Source organism: Cyphomyrmex costatus, unplaced genomic scaffold (assembly GCF_001594065.2).
Source record: "Cyphomyrmex costatus isolate MS0001 unplaced genomic scaffold, Ccosl1.0 scaffold5, whole genome shotgun sequence".
Lineage (NCBI taxonomy): Eukaryota > Metazoa > Arthropoda > Insecta > Hymenoptera > Formicidae > Cyphomyrmex > Cyphomyrmex costatus.
In genome coordinates, this window is record NW_017279267.1 from 1,358,872 (window position 1) to 1,374,428 (window position 15,557).

Genomic DNA, 15,557 nt, shown 5'->3' on the forward strand with positions numbered 1-15,557 from the left:
GAATAAAACTCCATCAAGTTTCTTGTTCATTTCCTATGCAGTATTATGACAGCTAATAAGAATACAGTAACTAGACGATAACTGGATGAGTATCTAAGAAAATTGGCAATTGCATATATTCTACCAGAATTGCAATTAATCCAGCTGCAATTGGATAATATAGTTTTTAGGACTGCGCATCATCAGTTACAATAACGCGATTATTTAACCATAATAGCCGGTTGCGGGCTCACACTCACGCATGCTAATGATTTATTTTAGCATTGAAAGGCCACCTAACCCGTACATAAACCGTGGGCCAATCACGTACGCCGCGATGCAGATAGATTCGATGGCGCATAATGCGCGGAAATTCGAGCTAATAAATAACGGGAGGCCATTGTCTCGTCCGCGCCAGTCGATCGTAAAATCACGCCAACGATAACCGCACGGTCGCATTATTTCCAGAAGCGCACAGATCAATTGGCCGACGCCTGATAAAAACTGTTCGTTGTCCCTTATGTAGGAACGAAGCTTAGGCGCATCGTCCATTGTTCGCTCAGGAGCAAAATTGCGATAATTCCCAGCCGTTTTTCTCTCAATACGACCGAGTTATGAACAGCCTCGCAAATCCAAGACTAATCCAAAAAATCTAAAGAGAAGAAAATGTGAAATATTGATTGAATATAGATTGTCCATAAATATATAAAGCATCTAAAACTTGACGTGATCGTCCTGTATCTAACAAAAAAAGTAAATTAAAAAACGGTTTCATTAAAAAATAATACTTATTTTTTTAATAACAATTTTAATATACTTCCCTTCTTTTTAGCTTCTATTACTTCTAGTACTCTTTTGACAGAATAAATTGGAAGAACATACTTACAGCCAAGACTGTATAAATTTTATCACGGAAAGAATTATATCTTGAAATTTACCCTGAAAATATGGTAGTCGTGGGAACTACAAACATTATATTTCGAAGAATTTTTATGTAAATCTCTCATATTCATTAATAAAACTACAATAAAATATAAAATAAATATGATTAATTTTACTGAAGTGCATGGTAAAAATCTTTAAATTTATTGTATTGTACCATAATTACTATATTTTCAGGGTAAATTTTAAGAAATCCTTCTTTCCGTATAGAGCGCATTTTTTCAAATGTACCTGAATTAACGCTGCAGCATGGGACTTAATAATTTTTTTTGTATTAACCTCGGCGCGGTTATTTCTCAAATTAATGGCTCACTTGCAACAGTAGGAGTAGCTCAAGGTATATATTACGGTTACTGATAATGATTATTAATTAAACCGAAGACTTTAAAGCGCCACGAATGTTACTAGCTTCATTTACCTTCCTCCTTGAGCGAAATTAAATTTCGCGATGTTCTTATCACGGGGGAGATAGCTCGTTTGAGGTGTACGTTAAACGCACAAGCTCAGCGTTGTATGCCACGTTTACCGTGCGTGTATCATTTATGCTACGCGTAACGAACGTCGCGCGGTAACCAAACGCTCATGTTGGATTTATCAGCGAAGCGAGTGTCTAATTTGATAAGTGTACATAGCGCGGGCAAACAATTCACGAAGTGTGCTCGGCATACATTATTGCAACTCGGCGCGGTAAGCAAGCGGCGTTAGAAGCGCACCTCGAGAGCGAAACGTCGAATTTCGGAGAGGAATTGTACTGTCTGATATTCTAGTCGCGAACGTGATGTACATATGTAATCATGTTATCTTCGTGGCGCCGTGATACGACGCGTGAGTTATGACAATCTTACGTGCATATTACGCGGCGTCTTCTCGTGCGAGCAGAGAAAATCGTGACAAACATATGTACGTTTGATTTCAGAAGCTTGCCTTCGCAAGGCAATGCCCTTTTTTAATTAGAAATTTTAAAGAAATACAAATTCTCTTCTTTAATTATTTAAAATATTATAACTTAGTTGTGGAAAGATTTAAGTATAATTTTTTAATGCTTAGAGGACTGAACCACCCGCGACATGCGTGTTAGTGGCACACCTAAAGAAGCACGTACAGTTAGAGAAACATTTTTTAATCCAAAAAATAACAGTAAGATCGCGGACCAATTCACGCTCGCAAACTTAGGAATCATTTCATCTTCATTATTTATCAAATGTTAAAAAAAAATAAAAAGTGTTCACGACCGTTCTAAACATAAATCGGACCGCGATCTAAAATAGTAACCATATTATTTCTCCAAAATCTATTTTTTTACTTGTGCATTTTTGTGTGTGAGACAAAAAGGTTGACCATCCCTGGTTTAAACTATTTATAAAAATAATTATGAGAATAACGTGCGATGATCGTTTATCCCTCTTGTAATTTCGCGACGAAACACACCTCTCTAAAGTCTTAATTTAAATAAATTGCTCTAATACTTTTTCATGATGTGAAACTTGCTTCGCCTAACGCATAGTGTCACTTTGCGTTCGAGACGTCAAGAGATATAAATTCCTTGGTTGGAGCGAAGTTCGCTTTTCGCCGAAACCCGCTCCTAGCGTGGATTAGATGATCCTACCGTAAAAGTAGCGTAATTTATGAAGCTACTTAAACCTTAGCCCTCGAGTATAATATCCTCGTTCGCCGAGCTACGGCTTTCCGCGGAAGGAGATGAACTCTTTGAACAGGAATAATCGTTATACGACGTGGCAGCCCGTGGGTACCGTGCCCTTTTAAGAGCATACATGAAACAAACTGTATAGACTGAGAGATGAAATCAATATCGCTATCTGACAAACTTACATTTGCTTGAAAGCTTTTTTTTTATTATTAAATATGAATGCTGAAAAATTTTACATACACATGTAATAGTGTGTAAAAAAATGTACTTTTTAAAGTTACACTATTTCAGTGCGCACAGAGCACACATACAGTACTCCAAATACATCGCAAGTAATTCTTTAAACTCTGTTTTTAGTGTGTCTAAATCGTTCTGCGAGCTCTCACGCACGTTCATATTCGTTTTAAACAAATGCTCGCAGTGATACATGGGGATAGGCCAAAAGAGAACGCATTTTAACAAATGAAAGTTTTGCCTCCCGCGTGAAAGTTTTGCGAGAAAATTAAAACGCTTCAACAACGTTTTCTGAAAGTCTTAAAGAAAATTCATCTTCGTGATGCATTATGTAGCTATGCTAAAAACTTAAACTATATGTAACACATAAGATAACGGCGAAGGATCGCGTTTTATGCTATAAGCTAAAGTTTATCACTTCAGTCGAACATCTTCGCGCTTATGGTCTTCGTAATATTAAACATACAGGATATCCCCCCCTTCCCAAAACTGATGAATATTTTAAAGACATTCTTTGTAACATTTTGAAACAAAAAGTCTATAGTACAAAAATTCCGAGACTATAATAGTTTTAAAGTAGGAAAGTATGCCGTGAATTGTTTAAAAATTACGAATGACAGGGTTTATATAATTTCGCGAGCTCAAAAATGATAAGATAGTCAGTGTGAAGGTGCCGAATTTTATTATTATCAAAGGCACAAAGTTCAAGAAAGCATCTCCATACTTGTCATTCTTGAGCGCGCAAAATTCTAGTCCTGTCATTTGTAATTTTTAAACTCTTCCCATTTAAAAACTGTCTTACCCTCGGGATTTTTCGTCTTAAAGTGTTACAAGAATCTGTCTTCAAAATATTTATCGTTAATTTTGGAATACTCTGTATAATACAAATATAATAATATAATATACAGCAGTTAAAGCACGTTTTTCGCATTTTCCGTTTGTTAAATTCACAACTTATATCTTTCTCTGTATTTTATATAAAGTAAAATACATTATAAAAAAATGTACTGACAATGAACCCATTAAAAAGGGTTTTGTATTTCTTTATATTTTAACTTTAGGATAATTAAAAAATGTACTAATCATTACTATCTATTGATTAAAATGTTTATGGATAACAAACTGCAGAAGTTTATCTCCCCCCCCCCATCTTCCTTTCCTAGTATTTTCCTGGCAGAAAATATTTTTCTTCCTTCTTTTCTTTTCTTTTTTAATCTTTCGATCGCTGTCACGCAACAAGCTGCTAACCGAACTGTTAATCTATGTCATTAAATATCGATGTAATTTCTCATTTCTCTGAAAGGCGTGTACGATTCTATAGAAGACGTCTACCGCGGAACACAAAATTAGAACGAAGGGGTATTAATCTGAAAATGGTGGTGGCAATCGCATGAGAAAAAAAGAAAAAAAGAACGAGAGATGCGGGAACGGAGTAGCGAGAAGAAGTCGGGGAGAGTGATCGAAGGCGTGAAGAGGGGATCGTGTGAAAGAAGCGGCCCCAAGCGATTTTCATACAAATTCCCGAGCCGCCGGTAATCATAGCGAAATTAAGGTCATCCATCACCCGCGGTACTCATTCTATTCCGCTATCCCTCACTTAATAGTATTCCGCTGAGCGACGTAATTTTGTCGCTCACACCCTTCGCCCGGACCACATGTACGCGGGCCGACAAGACGGAAGAGTGAAGTGTAAGGATGAGAGAACGGAAGAGTGGTTGCACGACGAGAAAGGGTGTGGAAGCGCTTTTCTCGGCGCTCTCCAGACTGACGAACGAAATCCACGCTCTCGCTCCCCGAGCTGCGTCGCATGCACATCCGTCAACAAGCCGGCTGGAATATTCGTGGAATACCTCATGGGTAATGCGAGAGAGTTCTCCTCTCGCGCGATATCGCGATGAATTAATTACGGACGGTGTATACGCCACTGCTGCGGCGAAGGCAATTTTTCAGCATTCTGCAGGTTAATGTCTCTCATGAGGAAGAGAGGGACGAGTGCGGATAACGAGTTACTTTATGCAGGATAATTTGTACGTTATTCATGGGATATTTTTTAATTAACTTCACATATTTTTCATCGCCCATCAGATTAGCGGGAACAGAATTTTCGACACGAGTTCTTCATATATATATATATATATATATATGTGTATCTATATTGGACTTTTATTTGCTGGCTTATTATTTTATGGGTCGTCTACGGCTTCCATGTCCTATTGAATTAAATAAATATATCCACGTCTATCTAAATTAATTCCTTCATCCCCTATTTGATCATTCAATCATTCGATTTCACAAATTAATATTCAATTCATTCGGCTTCTCTTGAATAGCATTATTTCCTTTACAGACAGACCCCATTCATTATTGCGATTTAATTAACTTTATGGATGAGTGGATAGTTATATATATTCAGTACATTTGTATTATTGAAATGAGGGAATTATAAAGACGACATAAGCTTTCAGCGAACGAATGATTTCTGAAACATTGATAGCATATTTCGTATTTAATTTGAGCGATTTCGAATAACGCAAATATCATAATGTATTGTCTATATATCGGTTGTATTGTACGAACTAATTTTCGAGAACACGCACAGTCGAAAGTTTACGAGTTGGAAAGTATGAAATTTGTACAACGTTCAATAAAGCCCGTAAATTAATTCCACACGGTTAATTTGAGTGCGTCCAGAGCGATATCTCTGCGGATTTAGTGTACCGCGTGCTGTTTTCGCGCAAATCAATTCTCGAGGACTAGAGAGAATTATGCTGGTGGCATTAAATTCACTAAGCTTTATGCAGCTTGATATAGCTTTAGTCAATCTATTATTCTAATGCTTCAATAAAAATATAAAAAAAATTACGTACTGCAGATATTTGTTATACGGAAAAAACAAGTGTGCTAAAAAATAAAAAAAATTATGCAAAGTATAAAGAAAAAACGATTTAAATCGAGCGGTAATAAGATTTTTTAATTAATAAATTTTATTAGTTTACGATATATTATGTAAATTTACATAATATATTGTAAATTTACATAATATATATTGTAAATTAGAAATTTATATATTCTTCTATAGAATTTTCTATGTAGAAATTTATTAATTAAAAAATCTTATTATCGCTCGATTTAGACCGTTTTTACTTTATACTTAGCATTGCAAAAAACGAGCGAAATCAAATTTTAAAAAATTATATACTATACATGTATATATAAATTTAGGTAGATACAACAGATTTGAAAATATTTCTGTTCTGTGAAAATAATTATAATTATAGAGGAAATTCAAGCATGATGAGCAATGCTATAAAAAGTTTAGTTTCGGCAACCAGTTGAACGTCCTACATAATTATTTTAATATTTCACCAAAATTATTTTCAGATCTGTATCTAGCTAAATTTTTTTTAATTATATCGGCAAAATCGTTCTTTCTATTTACACGAATTATTTATCTATATATTAACTTTTTGACAAATGCGTCAAGTATCGTATGTCATTAATAAAGTATCTTTACTGTAAGAGTATGTTATAATAAATATATAATAGCTTCGTTAAGCAAGACAGCACCGTAGAGATACACAATTGCTACAATGCACAACTTTACGGAGAAGAGAGATCTTATTCGATTACGACGTCGCTTTCGATTTTCGAGAGTGTCTCTGACTATAGCAGTCACTTAATACGACATCGGACCTGAAATCGCACCGTGCGGGTCATTCGAGGGACGTTCATGGAATGAAGTACATGTCCAGCCAAGGACCTGACCCAATTGCGTCTCATCGAGAACGTACACGTACATCGCGACGACCGTGGCTCGGCATTCGGGATTAGGAGCACCTTACATCTTCCGGTTTTCGGACTGGAACACGAGACACCCGAGTGGCCCGCGCTTTGTTCCATTTCTCGAAATTCACGTTCTATTATCAAGCTTCTATGAGTGCTCGAGAAGGACCCCGGAAGGTCCGACTGTATGGGACAGCGGTAAGATAGACGATTTGCGTACGTGAGACAGCATTTGTTGAGAAGAGAACAACACATAAACGTAACTTATGCAAAGCATAAATATCTGTAAAATGCAATAACTGCTGCAGACAGATATTTAATTTAATAAAAAAATCTAATTTAGATTAATTTATAAAATAGAATATAAATCTGTCACTTTTCTAAAACTGTAATTTGGTGCTTTCTAAAAATGAATCAGTGTATTATTACAGATTTCAATGCTACTCTTATAAGTTATAACTGACGTAATCATCAGCGCATATTTATTATGTACGTTTTTCAGTAATAATACACTGATTCACTTCTAGAAAATGTATACAGGGTATCTCCCAAGTTTTGATGGTTAAATTATGCGCCAATATAATCTATTGATAAAAATAACAAAAAATGTTATATGAATATACTTCATAGAAATTTTATTAAAAAATTATAATAAAAAATGAAATCTGTCTTAAATGAAAGAAATATAATAAATGTTATTAATCATTCAACTGCAATCTGGACTTTTGGCGCAAACAAAATTTCATTTGAAATTTTTTTCTCATATTTCAATTTTTATTAACTAAAAGTTTTAATATAGAGTTAAACATTATTTTATAGTAAATAGAGATGTTAAAAAGTTTTCACATTTTTTGAAAGTTTAGAACAATATAAAAAAATTTTGATAAAAAGACTCAGATTGCAGACGGAGGGAGTAAAAATATGATTACAGACAGAAAGTTAATGCTTGTCGGGATAATTTATTCTCTTGTCCTGATTATCAGTTTTATGGAATACATACATGTTGTACAGGAGATTAATTATTATCTTCATAAAGAATTTTATGTACCTCTACTAATGAAACAACGTTCATAAGAGGAAATATTTTTAGTTTTCCTAATAATATTTCAAAGAATACGAGTGATTGTCCGGCGAAATTTTTTGGTTTCTGAGATCGCCAGATGTCGTCACTAAACTTTTTATATATTTTTTATTATAATTTTTTAATAAAGCTTGTAAAAATTTATATTTATACAATACATAATATTTTTTTAATTTTTTCCATGGAATACTTTGGCGCATTCTATGTATTGACACTTTAGCCATTAAAACATTGTATAATAATATAATTCTTCATAATCAGTAATCAACAATTTGTTTTTTGAAGGATGTGATAAACGTGATACGGAACAACACAAGGAACCTGTTATGGCGTCCTACATAGTGCGGCTCGGAAAGTTACATTAATTATAACTTAACGAGCATGAACTACACACGTATTACACGACCGTGCATGTAACATGTGTCGTTTGTCATATTTCCACCAACTCCGGTCCGGTGTGGTATTAATTCAGCGTCATGCGTTACGTAAACTATGAAAACCAGCTATTTCAATCTCATTCGTAAATGTTGAATTCTCGCGAAAGAGTGTGCACAATTTAGCAAACAAAATTTTACGACAAAATACTTATTTAAATATATTATCACTCTATAATTATCTGCACAAACATAGAGCTCTCAAGTATACACTTTTAATTACAAATTCAACATATAAATATCTTTTTTTTCGCGCACTGTCACTATCGATCTGCCATAGTTCTATTTTCAATAACAGGAAAACAGTTTTCAGCACAATATGAAACTCGAAGCTCATCTGGCTAGATGGTTGTTTGAATATCTTCAGTTCACTGTTCTTCAGACTTTCACGTGATATTTCTCGCCTCGACTCTTAGGGAGCGTCGCAAATGGCCCGCAAAATTTCCCGAGGATTCCGCTCAGAAGTAATACTAAAATTTCGCAGGATTTTCTACGATAAAGCCGATCAAGCACCAATATTTTTCCGTGTAGAAGGATTTGCGCGGTACGGTTCGTATGGGCGGCGCTGTTTCTTCCGGTCGTTGCAGTTTCTCAGAGCGCAATGCACGGAAAACGAAAGAAACGTGAACGATCTGAGCCGCACAGGCAAGAGTAACGGTATTTTTCGCTCTCAGCTTACCAGCCGTTTCCTCGCTAACAAGTGGACTTAAAGTGTGGGCTCCTGCATTTTTTATATGCGTTTAACGCAGCGCTTTTAGCTCCTAACGGATGGTGGTCGTTTAGTACAGTCTTATTGTTTGAAAGTGTAATATGAGAATTATGCAGATTTATATTTTACACATTACAAGTAATGTAGGAGTTTAATCGCGCCCCAGACTTCTCTCAAAATACAAAAGGACCAAGAATATTTTTACGGAAAATTAATCTTGAACGTTTCCTTCATTTATAAGATGTACGTACATTACCAAGAATAAAACGCGAAATTATTATTTAATAAAATTTTTACTTCTGAGAGTAAAATAATGATTAAATTCAGTCTACGTTGTAAACTACATATATGTAAGTACTATATAGTAATTGATTTACAAAGTTATTTTTGAACAAGTTATTCTTAGACACGACGACAGAATTGACGTTGAAAATTTAACCGAAATGTACTTTCTCTCAAGAAAGACAGCAATAAGGGAAGTACGGACGTATATTTTTCGTTTATGCAACCACTCGCGCACTGTAAGCATACATTCACTTCGTGGGTATGTACGGTCGCGCGCGTTTTGCGTATTCCGGAACGGGAACAAAAGCTACTAGAATAAGCTCGTATGATGCTCGGCGCGTCGTAAGCCCTCCGACTTCGTCGTCGTGGCACACTGGAGCCCGAGAACGAGAGGGTTGGGGTTGAAGAGCCTTGTCGAAAAATTGTAAGAACTTTTCCAGGGCTTGTCGAAGGCCTTTCCCGCCCGCCACGAAGTTTGTCCGTGAACGTGGTCGGAGTGGACGAGCTCGTGTGTGGTGGGGTTTAGGGATGCCGGAGGGTTTCTGAAAACAGTAATTTTTCTCCCCAACCCTCCGTGTTCTCGTAGTTCCGCCGGCATTACTCGTGACTTCTCAGCTCCTCCTTCTACCCATAGTCGAGAGGGACTTGAGAGCCCAGCTATCGTCTCGTAAGAGCGGAAGTATGATAAATTGAAACGACCATCGACGAGAGCGATTTTCAATCATATCGGTCCGCGCTGTCCGCTCTTCAACTACTTACACAAACGAGAAAAGTAAAAATAAAGGTCTTACGAACAGTGGTTATTTTGCAATTGAAAAGTTGTAAATTATTGATTGATAGATGTTTAAAATATTTTAAAAGTCTCTCTTCATTTTCAATATATGCATATATAGACGATCTATCTGATATATAGTATAAGAAAAAAAAACATGAAACTCTGAAAAGTACTTTTTAAACAATATCCAATAAAACATCCAATAGATGTTAAGTTATTGTTTTAGCTCTTCAAAGCTTCACTACGAAAACAACATATTAGTTAATATCCAATTCGACTCGATTGCTTATAACTTTCATAAAAATGAGTATAATATAAAAGTTTTTTTTTCCATCAAAACGACAAACATCAGGAAACATACACTATAAAAAATAAAATGTTAATTTTAACTTAAAGACGTACCATATAATGGACTTTCTGAGATACCCAAAAATGTTAAAATTAACATTTTCGTATAGTTAATTTAATATTTTTGCATGTTTCAGTAAGTCCACTATACGTCTTTAAGTTAAAATTTTATTGTGTTACGCTGTAAACAATAAAATCGATATATATATATATATATATAGGTTTATACTATATTATACTAATAAAACGCTAAGTTAAACAATGTGTGTGTGTGTGTGTGTGTGTGTGTGTGTGTGTGTGTGAGAACAAAGTATTTAAAAAAAATTAGAAAAAAACAAGTATATCATACCGAAGAGATGTTTAAGAGTTTAAGTGTTCCCCAACATATATGCTTTATTATATATTCAAAATTACTTGGGCTCAACCGTGAGCAAGTTTAAAGATGCATGTGTCGGGTGGAAGCTGTACAGGCGCCGAGAATACTTTGCCATAAAGTTTACGGTCGCAGCTATAAAGGAGCCCAGGGGCGCAAAAGGCCGTTAAGCGATACGAGCGGACGGAAAGAAAGGCGTCACCGAAAAGCTACTTACGCGGTGCCGTTGTGTCGACCGATGGACACCAGTCGATATATCTGCAGCTCGACCCGCTGCCCAGTATCCGGCACGAATCTGTATGTACACCTCGAGGGCCCTTGAAGATACGGAGACTTTATTTGCCCGAAGCCACGATCCGATTTGCTGAACAGCTGCCTGCTGTCCAACGTTATGTTGCACACTGAAACGGAACAAAACGTCGCTTGTATAAAAATACGGACAATCGAATGGCGATACGGTCGCATTAACACTACGTAATCGTATCGGTAAACATCCTGTATTATTCTTCATTTCTTATAATTTATTAAAAAATACAAAAATATTACTTATAGAATATAATTATATTTCAAATAATAAGAATGAAAGGGACTAAAGAGAGTATATTTGCTGTTATTGGTGCGATCAAATATAAGATATATTGTAGTAAAAGAACAAAGAAAATTAATACAATACTAAACGTTTCGGCCTACATCCGGGCTTCTACCGAAGATGGAAATATAAGATAGAATCGCACAAATTTCAAAAAGGCTATGAGTGGATGGAACAGTGGTCACTATCACCGTCATCAATCAAAGCCACATGGTTGATAAGTCATGTGCAATTGAATAGATAAGAAATCTAAGTACAAGTGAAACACGCAATGTACAATATGTGATTGAAGACAGTAAAGAAAGAGAAAACTCACCCACACATCCATGGTATAGGTAATGAAAACGAATCCAAACATCACCTTAGCCCCTTTCATTCTTGTTATTTGAAATTTTCGAGAGTGTACTTTTTAATTGAATTGTTAATTATATTTCAGCCGTATTTTGATTTTAGAATATCGAATTTTCACAGTCTAACGTGAAACTCCTGATGATACGAGAAAGATGATAATAGAAAGGAGCAGAGAAAAATGAAGTGTGGCTAATAACGATTTTTCTTGTTCGTACAGTTTCATTGGCGCATCTCTGTGCAACCGTGCTGTTCGGGCGACGACAAGTCGCGACAGCTTGGCGCAATATTATGAGGCAATCTGCCATAGTGTGTAATTTGATTCTTAATTGCTTCCTGTAGGATGTTGTACAGGATGTTTCGTGATTATGATGCGAATACCGTCTTGTAGCATATTTCTTTTCAACATGAGACTATTAGTATTATTTTTTTATGATTTTCTTATATAAAGTGTCAAAAAACATAAATCTTAACAAAAATATTATAGATTTACTAAAAAATGTAAATCTTTTAATGACAATTTTAGATTTACTAAATGTTCTTTTATAGTGACATTAGTTCTTTATTATAAAAAAATTTAAGTTTCATTATATACGGTTATTTATAAATGTTAAGCTATCAAAAGCAATCAATTTTTGTATTTGCTAGAAAAAATTTTTAAGACAAATAAGTGAATACAACCATGTTCAATCCAAGGTGGAAATTTTATAATTTTTAATTCAAGTAAAAATTACGCGCCGATTATTCGTCGATCATAAAAAAGTTCTAAATTAAAGCTGAAGTATATATCATATAATAAATGGACAGATAAATTAATATTATTGATGCCAAGCGTCATTAAACATTTCTATATATATTTATATTTTAAACAAAATCTTATAAGCTTCCGCAAAGAAATAATTTATAAACCTTTTTAATTATAACTAAATACACCTACGGGGTCATAGAATATCCTGTTACGTTAAAAGAAATCTGAGAAGAGAAGAATTTGATGGATGGAACACGAGGGCAATATCGCTCCTCGTAATTAGCGCAAAGAAAGGTTAGATGGATGGAGGATAAGAACTTCGTCAAGAGTGATTAGTTATAAGAAAGAAAGATCGAATGGACGACACGCGGGAGTAATTTCTTCGATACCGATTTATTCCATCGTGCAAAGCGAGCCGCAAACGTTTGACGGGAATCACGTCTTCTCTTTCTTAGATATCTCGGTGTCTTTTAGCATTGCCAAGCGCTCATCCTCTTATAAACGTCCCCGTTCTCTTTTACTTCTCAGTTCGTTCTTTGAATCACACTTTCCCGTTTTCACCGCGCCGTCCTACAGCCGCTTCCAAAGGGACTCGCTCGCCGCGACGCTTTAATTTCCACTTATTCGCGCGACACGAGCGGCTGCAAACGAGAAGTAGCACGAGGCAAGTGGCTTAATGGCGTGAATCTTGTTTTTAGCGACGGCAAAGACTCAAAGGGATCGTCTGTCTTTTTGACACGACGTAATTATATTTCCTCGTAGGACCGAGAGAGCAAATACGTCAGTTAGTTGATCGTCGACGGACAGAAAAAGCGGCAAAAGCGACAACGAAAAAGAATTTCCGTTTACTGTTTACGAGATTAATAAGTTTTGCATTCGTACGTCATACTTTACATGCATGCAGATTAAAGCACGTCAGAAATGTATCTCTTAAAATATACAATGCGCCGTTTTAGCTACAATGTTTTTAATTATGTCTGTATCAAATATAGTTATACGAAGAAATTTTCACTCGCAGTAAATTGTTACAACAAACGTTACAATTTCAAAAAACTCAATCTGCTTGTATAAGTCAGGATTAACTTAGCAATACTTACTGTTTGCGCAATGCTGCTCCAGGCCGCATTGAGCGCATCTATCGGGTGAAGCTGCGCCACAGCTGCAACCACCCGATGGTACGCAACAAGCGCAATCGTTGCTGGATGCATTGAAAGTGCAGGCGCAGCCGGTGGTGCTTTGGGTCCAGAGATCAACTTGACCTGAAAAAATGTACGCCTGTATGAAGTAAACCATTTATGAGAACATTTTGGATTTATATCGCACATTTTAAGTAATATACGAGCATAGCATATCGGTTGATAAAATCGTATTTAAATATATGGCAAACAGTATTAGGATTGTATGAGAAAGAACAGTTTTGCTGAAGTATTCAAAAATTTAAATACAATAGAGAAAAATCTGAAAATAGTTGTATTGGATTATCAAAATAATTATGTACCCTCTAAATTTCTTGAAGTAAAATCGCACTCTAAAAAAGTAAAAATACTGCTACTATTAAAAATATTTGCACCTTTAACTCTTATTTAAGAGTGCCGGATTTTCACTCTTTTGGAATGAAATTCCAAAAATTCCAAAAACCTTGAGACTCTAAAAAAAATCATTTTTAGAGTAAATCCAATTCAAAAAAGAATGAAAATCTTTCTTATTCAAGAGTGCAAATATTTTTAAAGTAAGATTTTACTCCAAGAAATTTAGAGAGTAGAGGACGTTCAAACTAAAGCTATTTCATTGTTAGAACGTCAATATTTTCTGTAGCATTTCTCATCATGCTTGAGTTTTCTAATTATTATATAAATATTATATATACCTAATATTATATATATATATATATTTTGATAGTCCAACAAAATTACTTTCAGATTTATATCTTATATTTAAATTTTTAGATATCTTTAATAAAATTGTTCTTTCCTTATAATATTTTCGTAAAAATATCTTAATAAACAAGAAGAGGCAGAATTTAAAAAAAAATCATATAAATAAAACTTATTAAGGTAAATGTTTTAATTTTTCCGATAGCTTCCATAGTTCGAAATTTTTATCATACCATCAAAATTTTATGAATTATTGATCCGAACCTTTTAATCGGTGCACAGGAATTTTAATTATCGGTGATATAAATTTTTCGTTAATATTATTTCGTAAAAAATTTGGAATTTTTTTATTATAGTGCACGTAATTTATATCTTGATCGACATTGCGAATATCGTATAAAGATAACGGCATTGTATCGTCAATAATGTCTCTGATACTCCTGTTGCATCGGGGGATTAACCTACACACAAGCTCTTTATTGATCCTAGAGATGTGTACGACGGGATTACATATTCGATACGTAAATAGCGGAATATGAGAATGGTCAAATACACCGCGCGTCAACGAATCGTTTAACTGTTGTAACTGTATATTCATCGATGTCAAATAAAGTTGACCTATAATCGACCACGGTCGCTAGCTACAATCCTCCGGTCGTAACCGAATGCCCGTAACGAGGTGCAGTCGTGTGCTTTTCAGTAATCGAAGCTACATACAGGAAGACTCTCAATCCTGGGTGAACGGTCTGCGAGCTTTGTCGGACGATTTTGAACGTCCACTCGATCTGCTTTCATTCTGCAGTTCTGCTTGACATTCCCGGCACGATATTGCGTTTTTCGCCGTCGTGTTCGTGGCTCTTTCGCGCTTCTCTCATTCTCCCCCATTCCTCACATTCCTCTCGTAGCCCTTTTTTTTACGCACCCTTACGCCACCATATGTCCCATGGCACCAATAAATAGGAATGCAACAAAAAATGAAAGAGCAAGAGGGGGAAGAAAAGAGGACAGGCAGACAAGGATACAACCCTCCTTGACGAGCGGTTGTTCATTGTTTTTCTGCCTCCACTGACCGGATTGCGCCCGCGGGGCTTTCGCGTTTTTATCATTGCCGCCTCTTTCATTCGGCGATGTTCCAAACGTGCTAGATGAACCGACAAAAACACAGTTATTAATATAGTATAAAGATCCCCTCCGCTGAACTGCATGCGGTGTTCCACGAAGGGGAAACGAGAAGAGAAAACTTCTCGCCTGATTGCACAAAAAGTTAGTAAACGTCACGTCGTGTTAGCTGACTCTGCGGAATTCGACCTTGGTAAAAATCTTTGACACCTCACTTTGGGGTTGAATAGATGTCGTTATATGTTCCGTCTCTGATCAAACTTATACTATATACTATTATATATACAA

The 15,557-nt window shown here is 35.5% G+C and overlaps 1 protein-coding gene across 1 annotated transcript in view; it reads right to left on the reverse strand.

The window, feature by feature from the left end:
- LOC108778264 (uncharacterized) overlaps positions 1–15,557 on the reverse strand; it is a 254,792-nt gene that overhangs the window by 135,692 nt on the left and 103,543 nt on the right. The window contains exons 3-4 of the mRNA XM_018545395.1: positions 13,374–13,535; positions 10,809–10,992 (exon numbers count right to left, since the gene is read on the reverse strand). Coding sequence (XP_018400897.1) covers positions 10,809–10,992; positions 13,374–13,535 — 346 coding nt within the window. The remainder of the gene's footprint in view (positions 1–10,808; positions 10,993–13,373; positions 13,536–15,557) is intronic.